The sequence below is a fragment of the Diadema antillarum genome, unplaced genomic scaffold, assembly GCF_040938485.1.
Source record: "Diadema antillarum isolate AM-2024a unplaced genomic scaffold, OU_Dant_1.0 seq00001421_RagTag, whole genome shotgun sequence".
NCBI lineage: Eukaryota > Metazoa > Echinodermata > Echinoidea > Diadematoida > Diadematidae > Diadema > Diadema antillarum.
In genome coordinates this window covers 123,924-148,882 of record NW_027272173.1, presented here as the reverse complement: position 1 = coordinate 148,882, position 24,959 = coordinate 123,924, and the positions used below count along the sequence as shown (strand labels likewise).

General features: G+C 38.0%; 1 protein-coding gene across 1 annotated transcript in view; it reads right to left on the bottom strand.

Annotated features, from left to right (window-relative positions):
• LOC139709256 (S phase cyclin A-associated protein in the endoplasmic reticulum-like) overlaps window positions 1–24,534 on the bottom strand; it is a 45,223-nt gene extending 20,689 nt beyond the window's left edge. Inside the window, 11 exon segments of the mRNA XM_071621206.1 lie at window positions 2,165–2,268; window positions 3,236–3,374; window positions 4,890–5,116; window positions 6,297–6,505; window positions 7,900–8,052; window positions 10,640–10,741; window positions 12,866–12,966; window positions 14,224–14,382; window positions 16,752–16,879; window positions 19,713–19,839; window positions 24,283–24,534. Of these exon segments, the coding sequence (XP_071477307.1) occupies window positions 2,165–2,268; window positions 3,236–3,374; window positions 4,890–5,116; window positions 6,297–6,505; window positions 7,900–8,052; window positions 10,640–10,741; window positions 12,866–12,966; window positions 14,224–14,382; window positions 16,752–16,879; window positions 19,713–19,839; window positions 24,283–24,336 (1,503 nt within the window). The 5' untranslated portion in view covers window positions 24,337–24,534.
• Between the last annotated feature and the right edge of the window lie 425 nt (window positions 24,535–24,959).

Genomic DNA, 24,959 nt, shown 5'->3' with positions numbered 1-24,959 from the left:
TACACAGCATAGGAAGTTTAGGTGAAAGTTACAACTATTTTACGGTGCTCTTCTTTTCTTCACATTTCAATGGGTTATGTCTGTATGAGAATGCACTGCTAGCACTAAATGTGACTATCGCCGGGCGCCAAGAAGAAACTGACAGATTAGATAGAAGTAGTCAGGGAGCTTTTATGAAATGCACGCATGACAGGCTCACTGTGGCTGGATGAATTTGAGTTGACTGATTGCGCAACTCTGCAACTTTACCAGGTTGAGAGATAGATACACATTTACTGGAACTTACAAGAAGAAATATATGGCTGCTTTCATAGACAACATAATTTCTTTGTTCATCCAACTCAGTGCACAGAAGGAAACAGACGCTGCTCTTAAAACTGTACAACCACAAACATTTACCACACGAAAGCTTTGCGAATGGGAGCCTACAGCCTTTTTGGCAGCAAAAAAAACTTTCGCATGTTGCCGCCCATGAAATATTTACAAGTATACTATATGTGCTGGATTGTGTACAATAAAACTTTCATGTACATTTTACTTCCGCAAATCCTGGCTCCCAGCAAAATCCCAGAAAATTTCATGCACAGAAAAATATCTGGTTTTACAATACTATCACAAAATTTCATATCCATTATGCCACAGTTCTGTGATTGTGCTGCTGGGCTGTGCACATAGTCATAGCGATAGAAATGTCAATAACTGTTGTGCAATTATTTCTCTGGATGGTGACTAATCACATGTGATGTGAGATACCACATTTTGATCTCATGATTCAAAATCTATCTTGCCATCAAAGCATAATTGAGGAGGATTTTATGGACAGGCAAGCCTGCTTCCAAACTGAATCCTGCAATGACAAATCCAGACCTTGTCAATATCCCGCTCGGTCACAGAAATAAACAAAGCCTAGCCCCTGTGAGCCTAAAACAATTGTTATACACACTCATATCAGTACACCTCTGGCAATTATTGACACTGGCTTGATTTGGGTTAAATGATCTGAGATGAACGCATGTACCATTTTTGCAAACACATGCTGATTAACTGGCAAAGAAGGTATAACTGAAAACAAGATCTGCTTGTGAAATATGATTTAATCAAAGTAGTACTGAGAGAGAGCCAATCCCCAACTGAGTTAGTTAGTGGCAAGCAAACCAAAACAGCAAAGTCAACATAGAGACAAAAATGCAAAAATTTGTAGGAATAGTGCTTTTTACCAGACCCAAGACTTGAAGAGCTAAATTCAGGTCCCTGTAGACAAAACTTCCTCTTGCTAAAGCAAAGTGTAACTTAATATCATAACATTTGCATCATCCAGGCATTAAAGATCTTGTCATTCTTTATTTCTTTTCCACTTTGTCATAATAACCAGCTGGGGGTCTCCCTTCCTTGAATTTCTAGAATAAGCAATCATGACTAACCGCTTCACAAAGAAAAAAGTGACTTTTAAAAATGAGTTTTTAAAAATTTCATCTCAACAAAACATCCTGATGACATGCCTCACCCCACTTTCTTCTGAGACAACTTGGAGGTCTTTAGAGAGTACCAATTATTCTTTGGGTTTTTTTTTTTGGTCTTATAGAAAGGCTACTGAACTGAAAAATTCCATGCCTAGATAATGTCCCGCATACATGCCAGAGGAAACATCAGCATATGATTTCTTGTAGTCTACAAGTGGAAACTTGACAGAGCATTGGGCTATGGCGGCATTTAATTCAACAGCTGGCCATGGTATATAAACTTTTTGATCTCCGTAACCTTTTACCTCCATGGTCTGATTTGAAAATTACAACAAGTTTCCCATATTAGAATCTTATTTAAACCTAAAAGGTCTCCAAAAATTATTATTGCAGTACTGCAGTCTTTGCACCAATTTCATCAGTTTCACTTGACATTCTATGAAATAATAGTAAAATGGTTTTAAAATCTTGATTGCTGTACATTGACTGTAGATATAAGTTACTTTTACAAAGTTAACTCCTCCATGAATGGATCAAAGATAAATTTCTGGATATTATCATAAGTTCCTGTTTGCATCCTGCAAACAAATATGACATATTTTTATCTATTTCACAGTTTCCATTGCCATGTGCTATGAGCATTTGAAGATAGATTTGTTAGTGATGGAATGTTAGTAGTAATGAGTGTTAGAAGCACAGCATACCTCCTCCTCCTCCTCCTCATTATCATCACTATCAAGTTTCTTTGCCAATACCTCCTCCTCTTCTTCCCGCTCCCCATCGTCGGATGATGACACCAAGGTTTTACCTTCAAATAAACCACAAAGAAAACATCATCTTGTCACCAAAATAATGAAGTTGTACATAAGTTTCCAAAAGAAGCCCTTTCTATGTTGACACGGTTTTTTTTTTTCTTCTTTTGACGGTTACTCTTCAGAAATAATATCATGTGCTCAATCTGTGTTACTGCAAAAGTCTTTATTTATGCATATTTTGAGTGACATGAAACTAGCGTGAAAATAAAAGCTCACAAATATGTTTGCTTGCAGTATGTTATAATTGTATCTCTTTGATTCCATGGAATGAGAAACATGTGAGATTCATTTTACCTGATGGAGCATGAAAAATTACACACAAAAAAATTTCCACTTTTACAGTATTATGAGCACCAGGTAAAAGAGAATGAACAAACCTGGGATTTGGACCAGACTGCTTATCCTCTCCCTTCACAAAACAAGAAACAGTTCCCTTACTTCAAAGAAATATATTGCTGCTATCTTTTATTCTTTATTCATTAATGACAACCTTAGCCTTTTCTCAAAAGTAATCTACAATGGGCTTGAAGTTAGGCAACATCACTTGCAGTCTGATGAACTTTGAAACAAATTTTATACTAAAAACCGAACATTTGCTTATGTAAATTCATCATGTATAGTATGTATCTATGTAATATTTTAAAGAACCTGTACTACCTGCTCTGTCCGAAGACTAGGTAACTCAGAGTTTTGCATGATGTCAGTACTTTCTGCACTGCTTGATTTTGATCCACAGATTGAGTTCACAGCTATGATGATTTGAATTTTTTTTTCCAGTCAGGATTGAATGACGATGCAACTTGGATGGAAGAATGTAGGAATTATTGATATCTACATTAAACAAGGATTGAAAATGTAAAAACCAAAATTGACTGATAATATCAAAAATTCCTGATATCACTTTTGACTTGAAAGGAAACCATTCTCTACCCATCCCCCTGTCACTCTTAGATCACTTACTTGTGGATGCTTGGATGATGGAGGGGTCGTCATCCTTAATGTCACTGCTCTTGGAAGGGGTAGGGGGCGGCTCATTCTGTCTCTCTTGCATTAGCTGCCTGACCACGCCCCCTCCTGACGTAGATGTGATTTGGTCCACCTGCGTGTGTGCCAGCATGTGTGTAGAGGAATAAGAAAGTTTGGTGACATAGAATTTCGAACATATGATGCTTTAATCATGGATCAAGGCTGGATTGATGTCATTCTAAATGTTCAGATATTCTCAGTAGATACTGCAAATGTCAATAGAAGCCAAGAAAATTTACCCTTACACTGTTCAACAATGACAAATGTTCTGCAAAGTGGCTGTTGACGATGTATCGTTGCAATGGACAGCCCAAGAGATCGGGTCACTGTGTTTATCTTTAGAGAGAGAGAGCTTTTATACCACACCGATACAACAGTCTTCAGAAAACTTTCTCTTCTATTCAGTCATCACATTCTTAGCTCCTGATGAAAACTTCTTTTTTTCCCCTTCTTTTATCTATCTCAGTTTCTTTTCCTGCCCTACTAACAGTGGTGATATCAAAGTCTCGCTACTTTAAAGGATGTGATCTTCACACAAGAGTCTTCTGCTAAACACCTCTCTACCACTTGCCTCCTTTTTCTGTGGTACATCTTCTAACTACTTTAGCTTCATTTCCCTTATCATTAATTTGCTTTAAAATCCTTCGTCCGATCACTACTCCATTCTTTCTATGATTGCACACTGGAAATATTTTGGTGAAGGGGGAGGGGAGAGGTGGGTTATCATTGTACACAAGGAAAAGTAGAAATTACGCGGTGCGTAATATATGTCCCTGCCGGAAGTAGCATTTTGTAGCAAAATGTACAATATAGGTAAAAAATCAAGGTCAAAGGTCAAAGAAGTCAAAGGTCAAAATTCTGTGTAGAAGTTTTGAAGCCCTCACTTAGTGCCATCACATAAAGCAAACGGAATCGAAATCGGGTTAGAAATGGCGAAGGAGTAGCATTTTGTAGCAAAATGTACAATACAGGTCAAAAATCAAGGTCAAAGGTCAAAGAAGTCAAAGGTCAAAATTCTGTGTACAAATTCTAAAGCCCTCACCTAGTGCCATCACATAAAGCAAACAGAACCGAAATCGGGTTAGAAATGGCGAAGGAGTAGCATTTTGTAGCCAATGTACAATACAGGTCAAAAATTAAGGTCAAAGGGCAAAGAAGTCAAAGGTCAAAATTCTGTGTAGAAGTTTTGAAGCCCTCACCTAGTGCCATCACATAAAGCAAACAGAATCGAAATCGGGTTAGAAATGGCGAAGGAGTAGCATTTTGTAGCAAAATGTACAATACAGGTCAAAAATCAAGGTCAAAGGTCAAAGAAGTCAAAGGTCAAAATTCTGTGTAAAAGTTTTGAAGCCCTCACCTAGTGCCATCACATAAAGCAAACGGAATCGAAATCGGGTTAGAAATGGCGAAGGAGTAGCATTTTGTAGCATTTTGATCACACACGGACGCACGCACAAACGGACACACGGACACACACACGTATGGAGCCCGTTTCATAGTCCCCTGCTCGAACTCGTTCGGCGGGGACAATAAAGCTTTAGAAATGTCTATGGTGAAGCTGAGATGACACAAATAATAAACAACTAACATGGTTTGGTCTGTTCTCTTTCTCACTGTCGGCCCGCTCTCTGCCCGTCGAGGCAGAGGGGGGCTTGGGTGGGGCAGGGCCATTGGCCAACCCCGCCCGCTGGCTGGTGCTGGTCTGTACAGAGGTGGTGGAGATGTGGTGGCGGCCACCGGAGTGCTTAGCAGAGGACGGGCGGGACCGGTTCTGTTTGCTTCTCTGCACCGTTTCCCATCCCTCATCATCCGCATCTGGAAGAAAAAATGAAAAGACGGGGAAAAAAAAACAATGATTTGTGAAACTTTCAACTGTGTGTGTGTATACCAATCCAACTTGGTGGCATGATCTGCCATTACGGCAGTGTCCTGCAAGTGTGGTGAATGCAGTAAAACGAGGAATGTTCGTGTGCATTTTAATTTCGCAAATTTCGCGAGAGCCGAGTTTTGTGAAATTAGAATGCACACTGAAGATCTTGTCTACACTATATGGATTTAATGTTAGAGGCAACTTGCCAAAATTTCATGCTATGAATAAGGCCGTTGCCTCCGATTCACGAAAATTTCATGCCGAGAAAATATCGTGTTATACAATATTGCAGCGCGGTGTGACCAGCTTGCAAAACATCACAGTAATGTTGCACACAAATCAAACCTCGCATCAGTGTATGCATGATAAAGAGTTTTCCAGTTAAACCATGTAGTAATTGTCCACAGAAGGACTTTTGGGATATACTCCACTAATATATCAGGGTTGTTGTTTTTTTTCAAATCTTTGAAGGACTCATACCTGCATGATGTAACCACAAAACTCTATCTGAAACAATATATCTGTGAATGGATCACAATTATCAGTACTACAAGTCTGACAGCAAATGTCTATATCTATAGAGGCCAAAATAGTGGCATATAAATCACCTTAATGTAAATGAAGTTTCAACTCCATGCCTAAAGGATCATAGTCATCCTTAAAGCACCTTTTTTTTTAATAATAACAATGTACCTTGTAGAAATGCAGGGTATAACTCCATTGATGAAAATAAAATATGCACAATCCAAAATGACATAACTTGTCCCGCCACTTTGTGAATGATGCATTCTCTGGCAAAAAACAAAAACAAAAACAAAAACAAACTAGTTTTCTCTAACACAACATTTCACTAATACATGTACCTTGAAGACATAAATATACTATGTTGTAATAAAATCCATTAAATCATCGGATTCATGGAAAATACTGATTTTCCATACATGTAAATAATGACCCAAATGCTTCTGCACGCTTCAATACCAATTACTACTACAACATTTGCTGATTCACCAAGCAAACAATTTTTTTTTTAAAATCTAAAAACTTGTGTTAAGGAAATAACAGACTTCCATACAATGACTGTACAAGGGTAGGAACACAGTGACTGAGATAGCTAAGGCTTACCTTCGCTGTGTGTTCCATCCACACTTGGCACACGGCTGTCACGAGTTGGCTCCACACTAGTGGGGGCTGGGGCTGGTGGTGGTGGTGTTTGGGTGGCTTCCACTTTGGGCAGTTCCTTTTTCATGGGGCTGGTCGGGACTGGTTTAATGGTCTTTTTCCCCTTCACCCTGTCAGCCCAGCTGGTACCAACTTCTGGCACTGGTACAGGGCTGGCGATCAGACATTGTTTAATTTACATGTCAAAAGTTGCTCGGATAGTCAAAAATACAAACTTGAGCTGATCATAGGTATGATTGACATCAATCTACACGTATTTACTGTAAAAGTGGTTTCGTTCACATACAGAAACTTTCGCGGTTTCCATCGGTGCCGACTTTTTCGCGTGTGTTTAAATTCGCGGTTGGTAATGATAGCATTGTAACAACCGACGAGTCCAAAACATTTTCGCGTGATGTTAATTTCGCGGTTCAACCTCAATTCGCGAAAATCACGAAAAGCGCAAAAATAAAACCACCGCGAAAGAAACCACTTTTACAGTACTACCATATATCCTGTATACCACATTGTTAATCAATCTTTGCAACCTTGTAGAAATGACATAGTCCTATCTCTTTATTCAATCAGCAATGCAATAGTGATTCCTAAAATTTGCATAATACAAGGATAAGGATGACTCTTCAAACAGTTTTTATTTATACAGCACTGTGGACCCTCACACGAAAATATAAAATATTTAAAGCCTCATGGTACCTGTCTATTCTCCATGAAAACATTTTACATTCCTAGAAAATTCTACTAAACTGATGACTACATCAAGAACTACACATTTTTATATTCGATGCCCTGCCTTTACTACAGGATACTAGCAGACAAAAAAGGCAAAGAATTCTCAAACATTGCCTTCAGCCCCCACACCCATCCCTTTAAAAAATATCACTGAATATTTACACATATATAACATAATCCAAGTGATTATATAAGGTGGCTTCACATATATATTCAAATAGCTGATCACGGAGCTCGTAGAAGGGCTTTCATACTGGCAATTTGGGTTTGTAATTGTTGTATATCCTGCCATAGTTATGGGGAAAAAATTACGAAGGGTTACAATTTGTGACAAGACCAGTATACTGTATATCCCACAAAAAGTTACTATGAGATGACCTGCAACAATAACTTAAAAAATAGTGAATCAATCCAAATACAATTTGATGGTATGAAACTATAACTTTTAACTCACCATCTTACAGAAAACCCCATCCAATTTGCTTCAGTGGTCAAAGAGAAATGAGGATTTTTGTAGAGCATGTCAGGAATCCCTTTCCTCCAAGTTCTGTCCATTATGTTCACACATTAATATGCAGCTCCAAGAGCATTAAAGTGCTATAAACTTGGAAGAATCAGACCCATGACATGCTTTACAATGATTCACATTTCTCTGTGACCACTTAACCAAATTGGATGGAGTTTTCTGCAAAATACAGCTCAGATGTTATATTCTAAGACAATGAAATAGCATCCAGACAGTATAATCATATTGGAAGTTATCAAAGCAAAAATCTGAAGGTAATTTTTTTGGGGGACATACTATATATATTCATACCTCGCTTTACCAGTCTCAGTGACTGGCTGCACACCAAAGGTAAGGGACCTGTTTACAGGGCTAGGGGTGCTCCTGTACCCATCGGGGGTGGGGCTGGCCCCGAGGGCCCGCCCTGGGGAAGTCTTCCTTACTTCCCATGCCAGAGATGTTGGTCTGGAAAAAAAAAGGGAAGGGGAGGTACTAGGTATGACATTAGCAAAGAAGAATATCAGATATAGAGTACTTGTTGATAAGGTAAATTGTGAGAGCATTTATTCTGTGTTGAAGAGAAATGTGCAGTTTGTTTCTCATGAGTTAGTACTCTTTCACTGAAGCTGTTTCATGTTGTATTCATGAGTAAAGTACGTGGTGAGAAGTATCACAAGTGAAACAGCAGAAGAGTTTTAAAAGTCTTGTACAGAGAATCAGGACATAAAGTTGGTTTTTGATATCAAGTGACTTGTGCTTTTTTTTCCCCCTTTTTTGGGCATGCACACATATTAGGACAGTTTTTTCAGCATGAAATTTCACTTCAGTGACCTGGTGAAAAAGGCTTGTTAATTTTTACTTTTGCTTTCAATGCTTTTGCTTGTTAGTTTACATTTGTGCTTTCTTTTGCTTTCAAACTCAAGCCAAATTTGCTAATTAATGTTTCACAAAGAATTTACGTCGAACTTAAGATTTAAGATAGACTAAAAATTATGGTATGCTATGTGTATCTTCGATGTTGCTCAACTTTCTAATGAAAGATTTTGTAGATTTTTTTTTATGTAGCCGCTGATGATACAAGATAAGATAAATACCAATGGAATTATTCTGTTAGCATAAATGATAATTTGAAGTGGGTGGTGATTTAGCTAATAAAATTGATCAGGGAAACCAGTGGCATACCATAATTTTTAGTCAATCTTAAATTAAGTTCGACTACGTGAAACATCCCCCAGGTCCAATGTCAACAATACGAAACAGATGCCTTGCCTTATACTTAAAATAGTAAACCGTTAGTCTTGCAGTCACAGCACTGTCTCTTTACAAATAATGTTGACTTCCCAAAAGAGTTAAAGGTATTGTTTACCAGTGGGAGCAGTGATTTAAAAAAAATGTTAAAGGATCACATTTGGTGCATATGTGTAGGTCACTTGTATCCCAAAACATCCTACCATATAAAAATTTCGTAATAAAGCCTAAGATATGAGGAGATATCACTATTTTTCTCACTAAACCATTTTTAGTTTATTTCAATTATTGTTCACATTTCGTATTTTTAACAATACTTAAGATTGATTACACTGATTCAAATCTTTACATTGGTTGTTTCTATCCCTAATTCACCTTCAAGAAGTATTTTGAAGCACTAAAGCTGGGTTTTTGTTTCATCTGCAAATGGTAAATAATGCCTTTAACTACCAGAAACAGTGGAAACCTAACTGCCTCTGGACAGAGAAGGATGATAAGGTGCATTCTAGCTATTTTGTTGCTGAAGATCACACACATTCAAAGCCTCTTCTTCTTAATGTGCAGCAGTGCTCTATGGCAAAGATCTATTCTAAAAAAAAACTTTCATTGAAACAAAACTCTATGATTTATCTGACGAGCATGCTAGTACAGATACAGGGTTCGTACATGATGTAATATAAAGTACAGAAATGAAATGTTTCATCTTCAAGCAACTGGGATGTTAGTTTGCGTTTGTATTCACACAAGGGAAATTTCAACAAAACTCCCTGCCAAACAGCAGGGCCATCTCATCTCAAATGTGGCACATTACATTCTAATCAAAAAGAAAATGGCCCTTACAAACTGGTGTTGACAATGCTTGAAAGAAACAGACAAAATTTCTAATTCAACTATGCAAATATTAAGACCTCTGCTTGCTTGCTTGTTTTGATTTAAGGCAAAAAAAAATTGTTTTACAGGCATAACCCGCACAACTTTCAAAATATTGCGACCCTGCATTTTCGTGTGTGGGTTTTTTTTTTTAACCTATCGTTATCATGTATGATCATGCTGCATGTAAAACAAAATTTGCTGTGCACAAAAAAACTGGTAAAGTTGAAAACAGTTTTGCGCAGCAAAATATGTGCTTCGAGCGATTTTGCCAAGAGTTATTAAATCTCTTTTTTGTTCTGTGAGCACACCCAACACCACATTTTTGGGCAATATCCTAACCCATTTTGCATGTCTCTCGCTCAGTGAAACTCATGCAAAGTTCATACATGCGCCGTAATAAAACACAACAAAACAAAACAAAACGCAGACAAAATACATTACCTATCCTGTATTTCACAAATAACATTTAACAATTCTCCCTATCGCATATAGCTCTCCAAACCTGAATGCGTGTGGCGCTCTAATTTTTTTACCTTTAATTCTTGGGATATAAATTTCTGGTTATGAATGCGCAATGTCTAAATGTACGCTTTTATGCACATTGAATGCCGAAGTAATAGTATTCACAGATCATATCAAATTTTGTCTTACAATCTGTCAAATAATCAAGTTATTTTCTAATCTGTAACTTTACATTTGATGAATGGGATTATTCTGTGAAGCGGCCCAATGCTGGGCCGATGATGCGAAACAACAAAATTATGGAAAATATCCATAGATGAAGGACATGACGTGGGTAAACCGCAAAACCGGAAGTGTACGTCCCAAGAGCGATCGATCAGATATTGGTGTCGCGAGGTGATATCGCTTGGTATCGGCTATATGCGATAGTGAGAATTAGGGGGAGGGGAAGAATGGAAGAGGGACCAACCGTCTGTGGGTAGAAAATCTGGCCTCAGCGGGCCAGCTGGGGGCTCTGTGCTTGGAAGGTGACGAAGACGACTTCCTGACCTCCCAAACAATGGAAGTCGGTCTGACCCCAGAGTGAGGTTAGTCGCAAGGTTGGGTAAGGTTTAGGGTCAAACGGCACGGCAATCAAAGAAAAAAGAGTAAATCGATTGAGGAAAACACGGCAAACAACGCATGAATCTCATAAAGGAGAAAACAAAACACTTGGAGTTAGTATTGATTAGATTGTTACTGTATCACCCCTCTACAATTCCACACATCAAAAACATTATGAAGAACATGGGTCAAAAGTTAAAAAAGAAATAGTAGCTCTATCAAAAGAGTTTTGTTCTCTGAAATAAAGCAAGTGCCCAAGTGACATTTATTTGTTTTTACAACTTGCTTGCAGTGCAGAGAATGCAAAAATTGATTTTTTAAACAAACAAAGAAAAATTCTGCCCTGTTTATATGATCATGTTGGTGCAAATTTAAACTTTCATCCAGGATTTCATAGATCTAAGGAAAAGGGGTGAGCACTGTTGCAAGAAGAAGAAATGAATGGATGCTACATCGCTATAGTCGTCATTATGCTCTCGCCATAGGTTCTTCCAAGGAGGTAGCACACGCCTCCTTTAGTTCTCCGTATATATGGTCTGAAATGCTTTCAAGCCTAGCTCATGCCATCATTTGTGTCATTTATGGAGAATTTTTTGGAAAGTTTACCCAATTTGGCATATCAGCTCCAAACGTTTGAACCAAATCCAAACAACACTCAACACTTGACCCATTATACCTTCACAGTCTTGTCATAACACGATTGTATGAAATTAAACCAAAGTAATTGAACCAAAAATTGAACTAAACCAAAACATGCAAATTTGTTCTCAGTCTACACATCCATATGCATATAATACAGCAACCTCAAAGCACAAACATGCTAGAAACTCTCTCCCCACGAAAATTTGGTAAAGCCTTGTGTTTTTCGGGGGGGGGGGGGGATGGAGGGAATTGTTACATAACATTCCCCCCCCCCCCCCTTGTCATTGTAGGCACTCCTGAATCTAAGATGACACAGGTGCACCAGTTGCTCTGTTTCTCTTCAAACACCAATAAAAGCTAGTCCAGAACTATTCCAACTTTTGAAATCTACAATAACTGTGGGCCCCCTTCTGGTCCCTCCTGGCTGAAAGATTAGAAATTTGACATGACACTCTCATAGAAACACAATTCAGCCTGATGAGCATGGCGCATTTTATGAAAGAAGAAAATGCCCAACCATTAGTGTTGCAACATAGTCTATAGTCTGGATGTGTTTACTGAATTCATTGAATAATTCACACCCTTGCTACAAACAAAAGCAAACAAATTAAATGCATCCACTATAAGAGACCATTACAGAACAGTAGCCGAGAGAGAAAATATTATGTTAACTTGTACAAGCTCTAACTTAAAAACACAGTGCAGTCACCCCAGTTTATGTAACTAGAAAGATGAGGATCTGGCTGTTACTGTGCCCCATTAGACAAAATGTCCTAACAGCAAATAGTCATTGGTATTAAAACATTTAATACGTTATTGATACCACATGTACAGCAGCAGGATATTCACTTTAATCATCCGTAATAATTGACTTTGACACACAAGCAGTGTTTTTCTCTCTTGCTACATTAGCTCACATGCACTTTGACTAATCAGCCATCATCCAGATTCACCTTTGGGGTAGCTGCTGGCAAGCGTGGCTAGTGCTCATTTATTTTGGTACTTGAAGACATAAAACATTGATAATTGTTTGCCATTCATTTCTGATAAGGGTAGAATTCTAGAATAAGCAATTAGCAATAATTATGCTGAAAGTAAATTCAGTTAATCAAAAAAACTAGATCATTCATTTGAAAATTTGCTAAAAATTTTCAAGGATGCATTTATCAAAGCAAAATTCTTTGAGCAACAAAGAAATAAAACAGCTATTCAATTGTGAAATTCAGGTTAGTAAAACTTCGAAACCAAGTGCGTGGCAGCACATTGCCAGCTTTGCAGTGCCTGTGCAGTTAGTATTAAGAGGAACCTCTCTCCACTTTTTAAAAAATAATTCTCAAAGACCATGCCAAGAGAAACACAGCAACTTGGGGTAAAGGTAAAAAACCCAAAAGATGACAAAACTCTGAGGTATCAAGATGGTATTTGAAACCATCGTCATAGCAACACCCACCTGTTCTCAGCATCGGCGTTCTCAAAGTCCTTCTGAACGGTAATCCTTTTAATGAGGGCATCAAAGTCTTGTGTGGCACTCTTCAGGATCATAATCACTTCCTGTATCACAAGGAGGAGATTAAGATAATCCTGGTTTAATCTATGCCATGGGTCATCACAAAGCTTCAGGTCACAAATCAGGTAACAACTTTGCTAAAGAACAGACGCATGTTACTAATGAATAATAAATATCAGCAAGACAGTGTATTTCTTTTAATAGCATCTTATGTACAGTATAAATTAAAGCAGTGTTAAGAAATATTTGGCTACTAACTTCACCTGTACTCATTATTTCAGGTGCTGACTATAGGTCTTGAGGGGGTGTAATGAATGTCAAAATAAAAGAAAATCAAGACTGAGACACAGTAACGTCATAACAACGTACTGAAATTTCACCTGACTGTAATCATGCTGTATATCATCAGTGTACCATGGAGCCATGCAATGACATAACCTAGCAACGCAGCAAATTATCAGTCAAACATAATATTTAAAATTCCACATGATCAAACATTGAGAGTCATTGGCCACTGTCAATCTCCTCTTGCAATGCAACATAATATGTGCTTCTAGCTTAGTACTGGAAACTGAAAGACAAATCAGCTTTAAAGTGTAACTTTGCAACATGTTCACACCAGCTTGAATGAAAAGAGTAAGGCCAGATGGACAGAATGGCAGAGGTTTTCTTAGAATTGGACCTCAATATCAGAAGCTTCTCTAATTTCAAAGCTACCCACATTTTTACTGGCAGCTGTGATGTTGGCTGCAACCACACTCTCATATAGGAAGAGGTGATGATGTTATAACATCAGAAATCTTCCACTGAATTGGACATGAGTTTTTCATTATATTCTCCATTTTTGAAAAGAAATAAGTGAATAAGTTGTATAATTTCATCAAATTATTGTCTTGTAATATCTTATCCATATTGACTTGTACCTGTACATGTACATGTAGATGGAAGGAGTTGAACTTGCTGAATTATCATCCAAAAACATTACTAACAGATTTTTGTTTGTGTGTACACAGCAAAAGGAAGAAATTGATGACTCCATCAACTTATCACCTTTGAAATCCAATGCCCTTCTCATATTAGTTCCAATTTTGATGAAGCACGTTATTTGTCACAGTCAACAATGTCACAGCCGACTTGAACATGGTGCAGAACTGCACTTTAGAAAGTGACAAGAAAATTCTGATGTGACAGTGCTCATCTGATGATCAGGAACCGCTTTAGCAGGAACACCAGTTAAACAGGAGAAAAGTTTTCTCTCTCAACCCCTCGAGATTACGTAGAGTCCACTGTACCACACTAACCTTGCACTCGACTATGCTCTCGTCCACCTCACACGTCTGGTAGATTTCATCCACTGCCCTCTGCAGGTTGTCAAAGAGGAATGCCCAGTAGCGAGCTCGTAGGTCCACCTTCTTGGCAGCCTTCTTACGGTTGGGGGTCATCGCTCGCTCAGTTTTCTCCTGTCGTGTGAGTAATCCAGTGTAAACAGAAAACACTTCAGCTCACTGCATATGTGACCCGCTACAACAAAAGGATCCGAAAGTCGGGGGAGGACAATTTTCTAAAAATTGCATGACATTATTCCCTTTTCTACTCTTCTACTTTAATTTCATATATAGCACAACTCATAAAAGTACTCGGTTACGGAGATATCGATGACTTTATCAGCGCATGTCAAGTGGTTGAGGAAATCAGTGCTTCGAGAAAAACGCCTTCAAATTTATCCTTCCGACGCTATCATGATCAAGGAGAGGCGAGACAGTTTTCACCGTCTGACAATAGAAGGTAGGCTCCTAGCAACCTCCGTGATGTTCATTCAAGCTTAGCGCCAGCGGTCTACGCACGACCAATCAGTAATCAGGATGCCACGCACTGACCAGTAGGATCACTCCCTTGTTGCTAGGGGCGGAGCCTAATTGCGGCGCTAAATCCAAATCTTTGGACACGTTTCTGTTACGTTGAAAGTCGAAAAATCATGGCCCAGAAAAACGCTGATTTCTTGCCTTTCCTTTGATCATTTAGCTTCGAAATTTCGGCAGATGATAGACAAAACATTAGAGTACAGAATTATGCCAAAAACAGAAATCCGATTGTTGTGACCAATTTTGATGATGTGACTTCAAACTCAATTTTCTTGGCTCAGCCGTCAGCGACTTTAGGATCCTTTTGTTGTAGCGGGTCACATATCATTAAGAAAGTCAGTCTCCCCAGTAGCAATACTAGCAAGCTTTTTAGATCTGCGACGTCAATCCTGTGACACGGCTATTAGGCAAAAATGTTGTTTCACACATACGCAAGACAGCTGTTCCCATTTTCCAACCAGGGAGGAGGTGTGCCACAAACATTAGCGTTGCAGATATATCTTTAAAAGCTTGCTACTTACAAAACTGACAGATCAATGTATGAATGCAATAATGTTTAAACTAACAGATCAACAAATATTTGATCAATATGGTACCAAGTAAAAGAAGTTCTAGAGTAAACGTAAGCAGCATTTTACGATACAGATATTGGCGATTTCCTGGTCATAGTGTGATGGTGTTGTATCATAAAAGACTACTTACAGATTCAATAATGTAAGTGTAAATGGTTGCACTTTGTTTTCTTTGCAAGTTTCCATGTTTTGTTTTTCTAAAGAGCATGATGTAAATATAACAGTCCTTGAAAGAGTACACTGCACAGTCTAAAATCCCAGCAGGTCTATTCATAGCGTATCTTTCCCCATGGAAACGCCATCTAGGCAGTGTTTTCTCAGCTGAAACAAACTTCCTTAGACTTAACGTTGCTATCTTACAACAGCCTTGTATAAATAGCAACACAAAGGATATCTACACACATTATCAGTCACTCTGTGATAACATAAATATGTGTTTGTTTGTACTCTGTACATATCTGATTCTGGTTCAGAGCTGGGGTATGGATGGTGCATTTACGACCATCATATCTGCACTAGCATTTGTTGAATATCGATGCTAGAACAATGGGAAATGATGATATGCCATCTGGTTTGAATTTGTTTATTTTTCATCATTGTTGAAAAGGGGAAGTGAAACAGGAATAAGATTTCTATTGAAAAATTGAGAAGCACTGAATGCGGTGTTCATGTAGACTAGCCTTTAACCTCTCCAAATCTCTATGTGCTAGTAGCTGAACATTATAAAACTATTTCATTAGCCTTTGATTGACTGTCACCTGAAAATAGAATAGACCAAGAGTTAGACAAAAACTAGCAATAAAAGTGTTCAACATGACAGCAAGCATGATACACCGACGACTACCAGAATTTCACAGTTCTTATGTCATGTCGGTTAGTGTCTGGAAAAGGTGCTTATCAACGGAGAAAAGACATTAGTCACCAGATTGGCTCTAGGATCATTTACACACACTGAAAAATTGTGATACGAATCGTGATTTGGATCACACTTGTTTTGTATTCTTGGTCACACGTACACTTGCAAAAACAAAATTAAGATCCAAATTGCACCAGTTCCAGTGAGGCCTAGCTGTACAAGGGCGAGTCTCGGGGATTGACGTGACTTTGCCCAGCATGCACCTTGCTTTACGGGATGTAAAAACAAACACATTTCACACCACAAATAATCGCTACTATTTTGGAAATGTCCCACTTATAGTTATACAGTTGTATGTGAATTACAATTTTAATCTCACTGATGGTCGCAATCATTATGTCCATACACATTTTAAAAAAAAGAAATGTTTTTTTGGATCACCATTTGAATCACAACGCAAATAATAGCGACCATCAATGGCTGTGTGAATGGGTCTTTTGTGGCAAACATGTTATAGTGACGGTGAAGGTAGCTTTTACCTGGGTATCCCCACAGCTGGAAGATGCCTTCTGCTCTCTGGGTGACTCCAGCATCGAATGCGGTTTCTTCCTCACCTTGGTCAGCCCTTGGGCATGCTGCTTCCTGCTCCTCCGCTTTGTCATTTCATCTATGGTAGCATGAAAATAAAAAATAAAAAACAAAATAATCCTTATACACTTGGGCTACAATAATATGCAGATATTCTGCAATTTGCAGCTCTGGTATAAATGTACTGCGCTCACTCAGGTATAAAGAATCATGAGACTGAGTTAATCTGCTGGACTGCATTGCCCAGAGAAAGCACTTATGGCCTCACATATATATCAGTACATACTCGTATATGAACACAGTGTATACACAAATTAATACATACTACATGTATACACAAACATTTAGAGCCAAATACAGCACAAGCATGTATAGTCACATATATATGCATATACAAAATAAACACATCTTTATGAGACTTTCTAATTAGGTTTAGAGTTTTTACACTACACATATATTTCATACATGATAAAATTACATATACTTATAGTATTAGCTGTATCTTTTATCAAACTGTATCTTTTTTGCCTGAGTTTTTGTAGATAATAGGAGATAAGTGAAGTGGCACTTAAGCTAATCACTGCTCACCAAGATTAGAATTTAGGATTAACTACACAGTCAACAAAGGAAGTATTATAATCAAATTAGCTGAGGCAGAGTCAAACATCTCTTATGTTTTATACCAGTATTCTATTATATAGTCACACATATTTGGAATAAAAAAATACTCTGCTGTCATCTTCTGTCAGATTCTTTTTTAGGCACATGGTTTTTCCTAGACTACATTGGACTTACATACAAAAGGGAAAATATTGTACTGTATTACATTATGTAATAATAATAATAATTGACAGTGCTTATATAGCGCATAACACATAGTGATAATGTCCCTATGCACTCAAAAAATGAAAAGATTGTAACAAGAACATATAATTCCAATTACAGTGATGGTACCGAGCTTCATTTTGCTTACACTGTAAACAAATGCGTTTTCAAGGCAGACTTGAATCTATTTATATCAGTGATTTGTCTCAATTTCTGAGGTAAATTATTCCATAAGACAGGGGCATTAAATGCAAATGTTCGTTCTCCATAAAATTTGGTTCTTCTGTTTGGAATAACAAAAAAATCTTTACTTTTTGATCGTAGGTTTCTTTCTGGTGTGTAAATTTGAAGTAGCTCCCTTAGATAATGTGGAGCAAACATATAGAAACATTCAAATGCTAATAACAGTATCTTATGTACATTACACCAAGTGTAAGTTTGCTTTATAGTCAGGCCATTTCCGTCAAATATGGCATACATTTTTGCTGTAAAAGGATATGTTTTTGTTTCTGCCATTATGTGAGTGTTTCAAAGATGCAGATTGCTATAGTACAGAAGAATCAGTCACTTCAACAGAAAGTGAAATTTGATACTACAGCTTTGCCATTTATTTTCCTTGCTTTAACACAGCTAATAAGCAAGCATCTCTGTGTATCAATGTAACAATAAGGCTTAGTTTATTGCTCTGAATATATAAAAATCTGGTCAAAGAATCATTACAATGAACAAGGCACAAATCCTACAGCTTTCAGTTCCCCGAAAAACATAAATCATACACTACTATTAAAAAGAGTATCATACTGCCTTCAGAGCAAAGCATGATTTTCAGCATTTTTGTTTCTTTTTTTTAAAACCCTGACTTAACCAGGTAGATCATAAAATGAACATGTAATTATAAACACTCACTGAAACTAAAAAAAAAAACTAGACATATCGCTACGGCTACTGATATGCCTCCGCCATAATGCATGGTTCTCCTAATAAGTCTATACCTGTAGTACAATGTCTTGACAATGTGTGATGACAGTTTCACACAACTGGCAAAATATTAAAAGGACAGGTTTGACACAAATGTGCTGAATGTTCACTTTCCTAGAACTAGGTTCAATTGGATGAATGATTAAAATGTCAGAGTGCAGGTATTTGGGTAACTGATGATTTTTACTTGACTTTTGACCCTTTTATAAGTTTATGCATTGAGTAATTTTCAAGGTATTGAGGAAAAGTATAATTTCAGTATCAAATGGGAAAATAGCATTATCTAAACCTGGCCTTTGACCTTTGACCTCACAGTTCCAAAGAGAATCACTGTTAGGTTGAACATGCATAAATATGTAAGTTTCATGATGATACCTGGAGTTACTTTCGAGATATGGAGGAAAAAGTGCAATTTAGCACTTTCACTTGACCTTTGACCTTTGACCTTTGACCTTTTGGCAAGAAACTTCCCCAAAAATATATATTGGGTAATACATGCCATACATCAAGTTAAAAAAAAAAAAAAACCTTCAGGCATATTGCATTCTAAGGAAAGTAGTGATATTTTGAGGAGTTGACCTTGACCTTTGACCCCCTGACCTTTGACCCACGACCCCAACTTCCCTAGATAATCACTGCCCATCAGTACAAGCATATATACTAAGTTCCATGAAGATACCTTGAACCATTTGCGAGATATGGAGAAAAACATGAAATTTCAAATTTTTTTTCACAAAATAACCTGTGACCTTTGACCTTTGACCCTGTGACCCTAAAATCCACACAAAGTATTATCCCCCAAGGATATACCCTCATACCAAGTTTGATGTAAAACCACCACACGGTTCTTGAGATATCGACAAAAACAAAACGGGACGGACGGACGTACGGACGTACGGACGTACAGACGGACGGACGGACGGACGGACGGACGACCCGAAAACATAATGCCTCCGGCCACTTCGTTGCGGAGGCATAAAAAACCACACACACAAACACAAATACAGACACATACAAAGACACAAAGACACAAACATAAACACAAACACAAACACAAACAAGAATATGAAAGCCTCATTCATACTATACAAAATACCAAACAAGCTTACCATCATTATTGTCGCTGTCATCACTCTCCACGGGGACATTCCATGTGACGAGGTTGCGAGCCATTCGCCCCTCCTCCTTTACCAGTCTCCGTACCTTGTCATAGCTGGTGGATCTTTGGTAGGCTCCCTACAGCACACAAGATTTGATTTATTCCAGAGTGCTTATTCCATCCAGAAAGTCATTAGCAGGAAAGGACACGACACAGACATTGAAGCATTTCAGAATGAAAATCATAAATCTATATCTGCCATGCTCCCTGCTCACAACTGGCTGCCCGTAGATGTCTACAACTACAAAATGGAGCTGCCCAAGATGCACATGTTGTGATGTTAATTCGGTCTATGCAATTCAAATATCTGGGTACCATACAACATCACAGATTCTTCTCACAAAAATCAAGATCTTCATTCATTGCAAAAGGTTTTCTGTCTCTCCATAGAAGACCTTTGGTGTACACTTCTGTTCACACTTGCTGGAAGCCAACAGTCACACTAGGGTAGCTAACAAAACTGTTAATCCATAAATCTTAAACATGGTCATAAGAATGAACACATACACTGCATCTACAAAAAGGTATCCCAGAGTATCAAACAGCACTCCAATTCTGGCACAGAGTGCGAACTTCTCATTGATTACTCCCTCCACCTGAGAACACTTTCTACGACAGTACTGGTGCACGCCAAGCGGTGCTGGCCTCACCAAAGGAAATGCTGAGGGAAGATGTAACATACCCTGCACGCTGCCAGTATACCGCAATGGCAGGAAGTAAGGAAGGCAGAGCGAACACACAAGTGGAAGCTCAAGAGTCTCCGAGATCAGTTTTCGAGGTACGGAGAAGGAAGTGAGATATACTGAGCTTCGGAAAGTTTCCTTCCTGTACACCAACTATAAATCTTCACTGACTATCATAATAAACATATTTCAAAGCTTTTGCTTCCAGTTTCAATACGGCTAAATCCTTTTGTTTTAAGCTCATCTTTGTTCTTTCCGCACATTGAATACAAGTACTTTCTTATTTCTTCTGAAGGTTTGACAGATCAAAGTTGATCAGATTCATGGCTTTTATAGCCATCTCCATCATCTACACTGTAAATCATTAAGTGTTCATTATCATGCACTGTTCATAGTGTTTTTTGTGTGTTTTTTTTCCCTCCTTGGTTCTTTGTCATCCAACAGTGCTAATACACTGGACATAGTGCTTTTCCTGCCTGTCTTTCTGTAGACTTCAGATGTAATATCACTAGGTCATTACGAGTCACCTTTGGTAAACCATGAAAGATCTTCTTTGCATGTACTATTCCTTGTGTGCAATATCCGATGACCATGTCACTGGCTTTACCCCTTTGCTCTTTGCCAGAAGTTATTATCGGTACCAAGCAGGACTCGTTACCCTGCACAGATGTTCAGCACCTCTCCCAAAACATGCGACCTCAGTCTCCCACTTATCTGCAATGTTCTACATATAACTATCTGAGAGACAGAGCTTGTTCCCTTTCTGAAGAGGTTATGGCATACTCACATTACATATTTGACTTTCATGTGACGTGACTGCGGAAACGAAAACCACAGACTTTAAAGGACAAGTTCACCTTCATATGTGACCCTGCACCTCAAAACAAACAAAAAGTCGCCAGACATGAATTTTTAGTTAAGACCATATTCTGAAAGAGCAGACTTTAAGCTTTAAAAAGATGTATAACTCAAACCAAATTGACTCTCCTAACCTATCTAAATATTGGAAAGAAAGCACAAACCCAGGAAAAGTGTAAACTGAGAAAAGAGGCTCTGCAGTACAGTGTCTATTCAAGAGCTTAATCTTTACCAAACCGTGCTGGCTGTGCGATGAATGGGACAAAAAAGAGGAAGTAAACCACCAGAGTAACAACAATGAAGGGATTATCAGATTAAACTGAAATTAAGCATGCCTCATTAACACATTCTGTCCATAATTAATGCCAACTTTCAAAGCAGTAGCGTCCTTTCAAAAGTTATTAGAGTTGAAAGTGAAGAGTGTGGATAAGGTTTTCCAGAAATGAAAAAAGAATTCTAAAGGCACACCTAATCACACTATTCTACCAAAAATGTTCGAGATAAACTGCTAAAAAAACACACTTTCCTGTCCGTTTTATGATACCAAATTTTAGCATAATGTAAAAGAAGACCCGCTCTTTCAGAAAATATGAAAAAGTCAAGTTCGGCTAGGTTGACCCATTTCACTTATTTTCAGTCCTCACGCAAAATCAGTGTGTGCGACTTTATGTTCGTTTTGAGGCGCACGGTCACATATACATGTGGATTGAGTGAAGGCAACAATATTAGTAGAACACATCAGTGAAAGTTTGGGGACAATCCGTTCAAAAGTTATGAATTTTTAAAGTATCTGTGCAATCACTGCTGGAGGAGAAGACTACTACAGTGTATGATGTCACATGCGTACAACAATATAAGGAAAATTAAAAGAGAATTCCACAAAACTTGACTTTTTGAATAAAGTGCACATTTCTTCAACATGTTACTGACCTATGTTAGGGGTAATATTATTTCCCCTGACATCTGAAAGAGAGAAGTCGAGTGTCCTTTTATTATGTGAGAAAAGTGAGAATATCTTGAATTTTCTTTATACTTTCTTTATATAGTTGTACTCATATGACATCACAAGCTATAGTAGTCTTCTCATCCAGCCGTGACCGAGCAGAAACTTTAAAAATTCATAACTTTTGAACGGATTGTCCGATTTTCCTCAAACTCTCATTGATGTGTTCTAATATTGCTGCATTCACTCAACCCACATGTCTATGAAGGTGAACTTGTCCTTTAATAGTTGCAGAGCTTGCTGCAGCCAGTTGCCCTAGATTAACATGACCATACACACACAGTCTTTCTGAGCCTGGTATATCGACAAGTAAATCTTTCTCTTGTAAGATGTGTTTGTTTGCACACCACCTTTGCACAATGCTATGAAGCAATTACCACATCTAATTTGTCAAAATTCTGTTTTTTTGGAAAGACTGGTTGATGTGCATGGACTGCATTGATCTTCCAGGCACAGATGAACAAGTGTAAATACAATGTACAATGTATGCGATGCATTGTACATCTACACGTACATTGTATGCCTTTTTGCATCAAGATTTTGTTCTACAACGTACATTGTAGATACAGTAGTATTTTAATGTATTGATAACACAATTTCCGACATAAGGATGTTCGGTTTACACTCATGCACAGTAGTACTATGGTTGGGCTTGCTAATGTGAACTTTTACCAAAAGTTTCATTTTGTTTTTTCTTTGAAGACACTCTGAAGACACATCAAGGTCAAGTTTTCCTAATCAACTACTTTGTCATGATCCATTCTTCGACATTTGTCAAGATTCTATCTTGTCAATATGATTTTTCCTTTTTTCTAAGTCCATAACCTCACCAACCCTGCAGTCTCATTTCAAACAGATTAATGCAAAATTATACACACTCAGTAAATAGTACAGCCCAAACCAAATCAGAGATGAGTATTGCCCTATTTGATTCAACATACACTGTACAAACATTACATACATCTGTATGTTAACTGTTAAAACCTGACCTTTGATCTTGAGAAACCATTAAAATTTGATTTACAAGGCAGGAAAGTAAACTGAAGCATGACCAGCTTCCATAAGCTTCAACAGCAACAGCAAAAACAATGGGGCACATCATGTACAGTGTAACTCAAAAGCACATACGCAAATCACATTTAAATTGGTCCGTACATGACACTAAATTTCAATTCAAAACACAGACCCTACACCGAAGACTACTGTAAAACATGATATATTCACAGTATGAAATTTTTTGCTAATTGGAGCCGATGGCCTTCTTCGCAGCATGAAATTTTCGTGAATTGCCACTGGCACTCGATGCATATAGTGTAGATAAAAACTTTTGTATGCATTTTAATTTCGCGAATCTTGGCTCTAGCGAAATTCACAAAATTAAAATGCACGCGAACATTCCTCGTTTTACAGTACATAATACACAATCTGTCACTGTGATTTTGGAGAACAATGTACAATTTACATTCATACTGTGAACTTGTAGGTATGGAGTGAGTTGAAACAGTATGTTATCAGTTGTGGGTTTTTACAGCAATGCTAAACATGTTGTGACATGTTATTACTAATTCAGGTTCAATTTGAAAACAAATCTTTAATACAGCGAACATAGCACACGTTAATATATTTCCAAGGTATCACATAAAAAATGAATAACCCACTATCATGAAACTTTTTTACTGAACAGCTAAAAAGTAAAACACAAGTTTTACTGAACACCTTTCACATTACACATACATGTACACTACATACAGATGTACAACACATACAGTCTATCGATTAAACCACAGCATTTACCCTGTACTCACACAAAATGTTACACTATTTCACTGCATTTCCGCTATAGAATACCACGGATTGATGCTACTGCAGGGTAATCAGTATATTAGACCTTATACCTGGCATGATACAACAAGTGTACTCAGCATCGTGGAGATCTACATTGTATCCCAACACACACTGACTTTAATATTACTCACTTCATCATCTCCGATCTCTGCATCAGGTTTGGCTTCGGGATTTGCTTCTGCCATTCTTTCTCTCCACAACAAGTTGTCAACTTAGTTATCCACACTAGCCACTCATCCCCAGTTTACAGTCGATGGGAATCACCGAGACCAAAATCAAAGACGATGATACTGCACTGACGTGTATAATCCGTCATGTATTCCTCACAAATTCCAGCACCCCTCTGGTAGAGAACATGGAGGAGAAACGTCCAGCAGCGACTCACTTGCCCAATTTACCCAAGCGGGATAAAAATAGGAGGCCAGTCACATACTCGTGGTGCACAGCCTGCACCTTGACTCCAATAATATACACAGTGTGGTGCATGCAAACGTAAACAAACAAAGTGGAACCATCACCAGGCTGGGCAAGAGGAAAAAAAAAAAGGAGACAGCCATCAAGATTTTGGGCAAAGTTCAAAGCTCAATTCAGAGCATTTTCAGTTTCACATAGTAACATGTAGTATGAACACTAAAACTGTCTGGTGGGTGCAAAGTACGACTAGATCAAATTCCCTGCAAACCTGTAATCCTGTTCTACATGTAGGTGTACTATCTGAAAAGACTTCCTAATCCACGAAAGGAGGAAACACTCAGAGCTTATTGACGTATTTAGATGAGAGTGGACGCCTGACACACACAATTGGGTT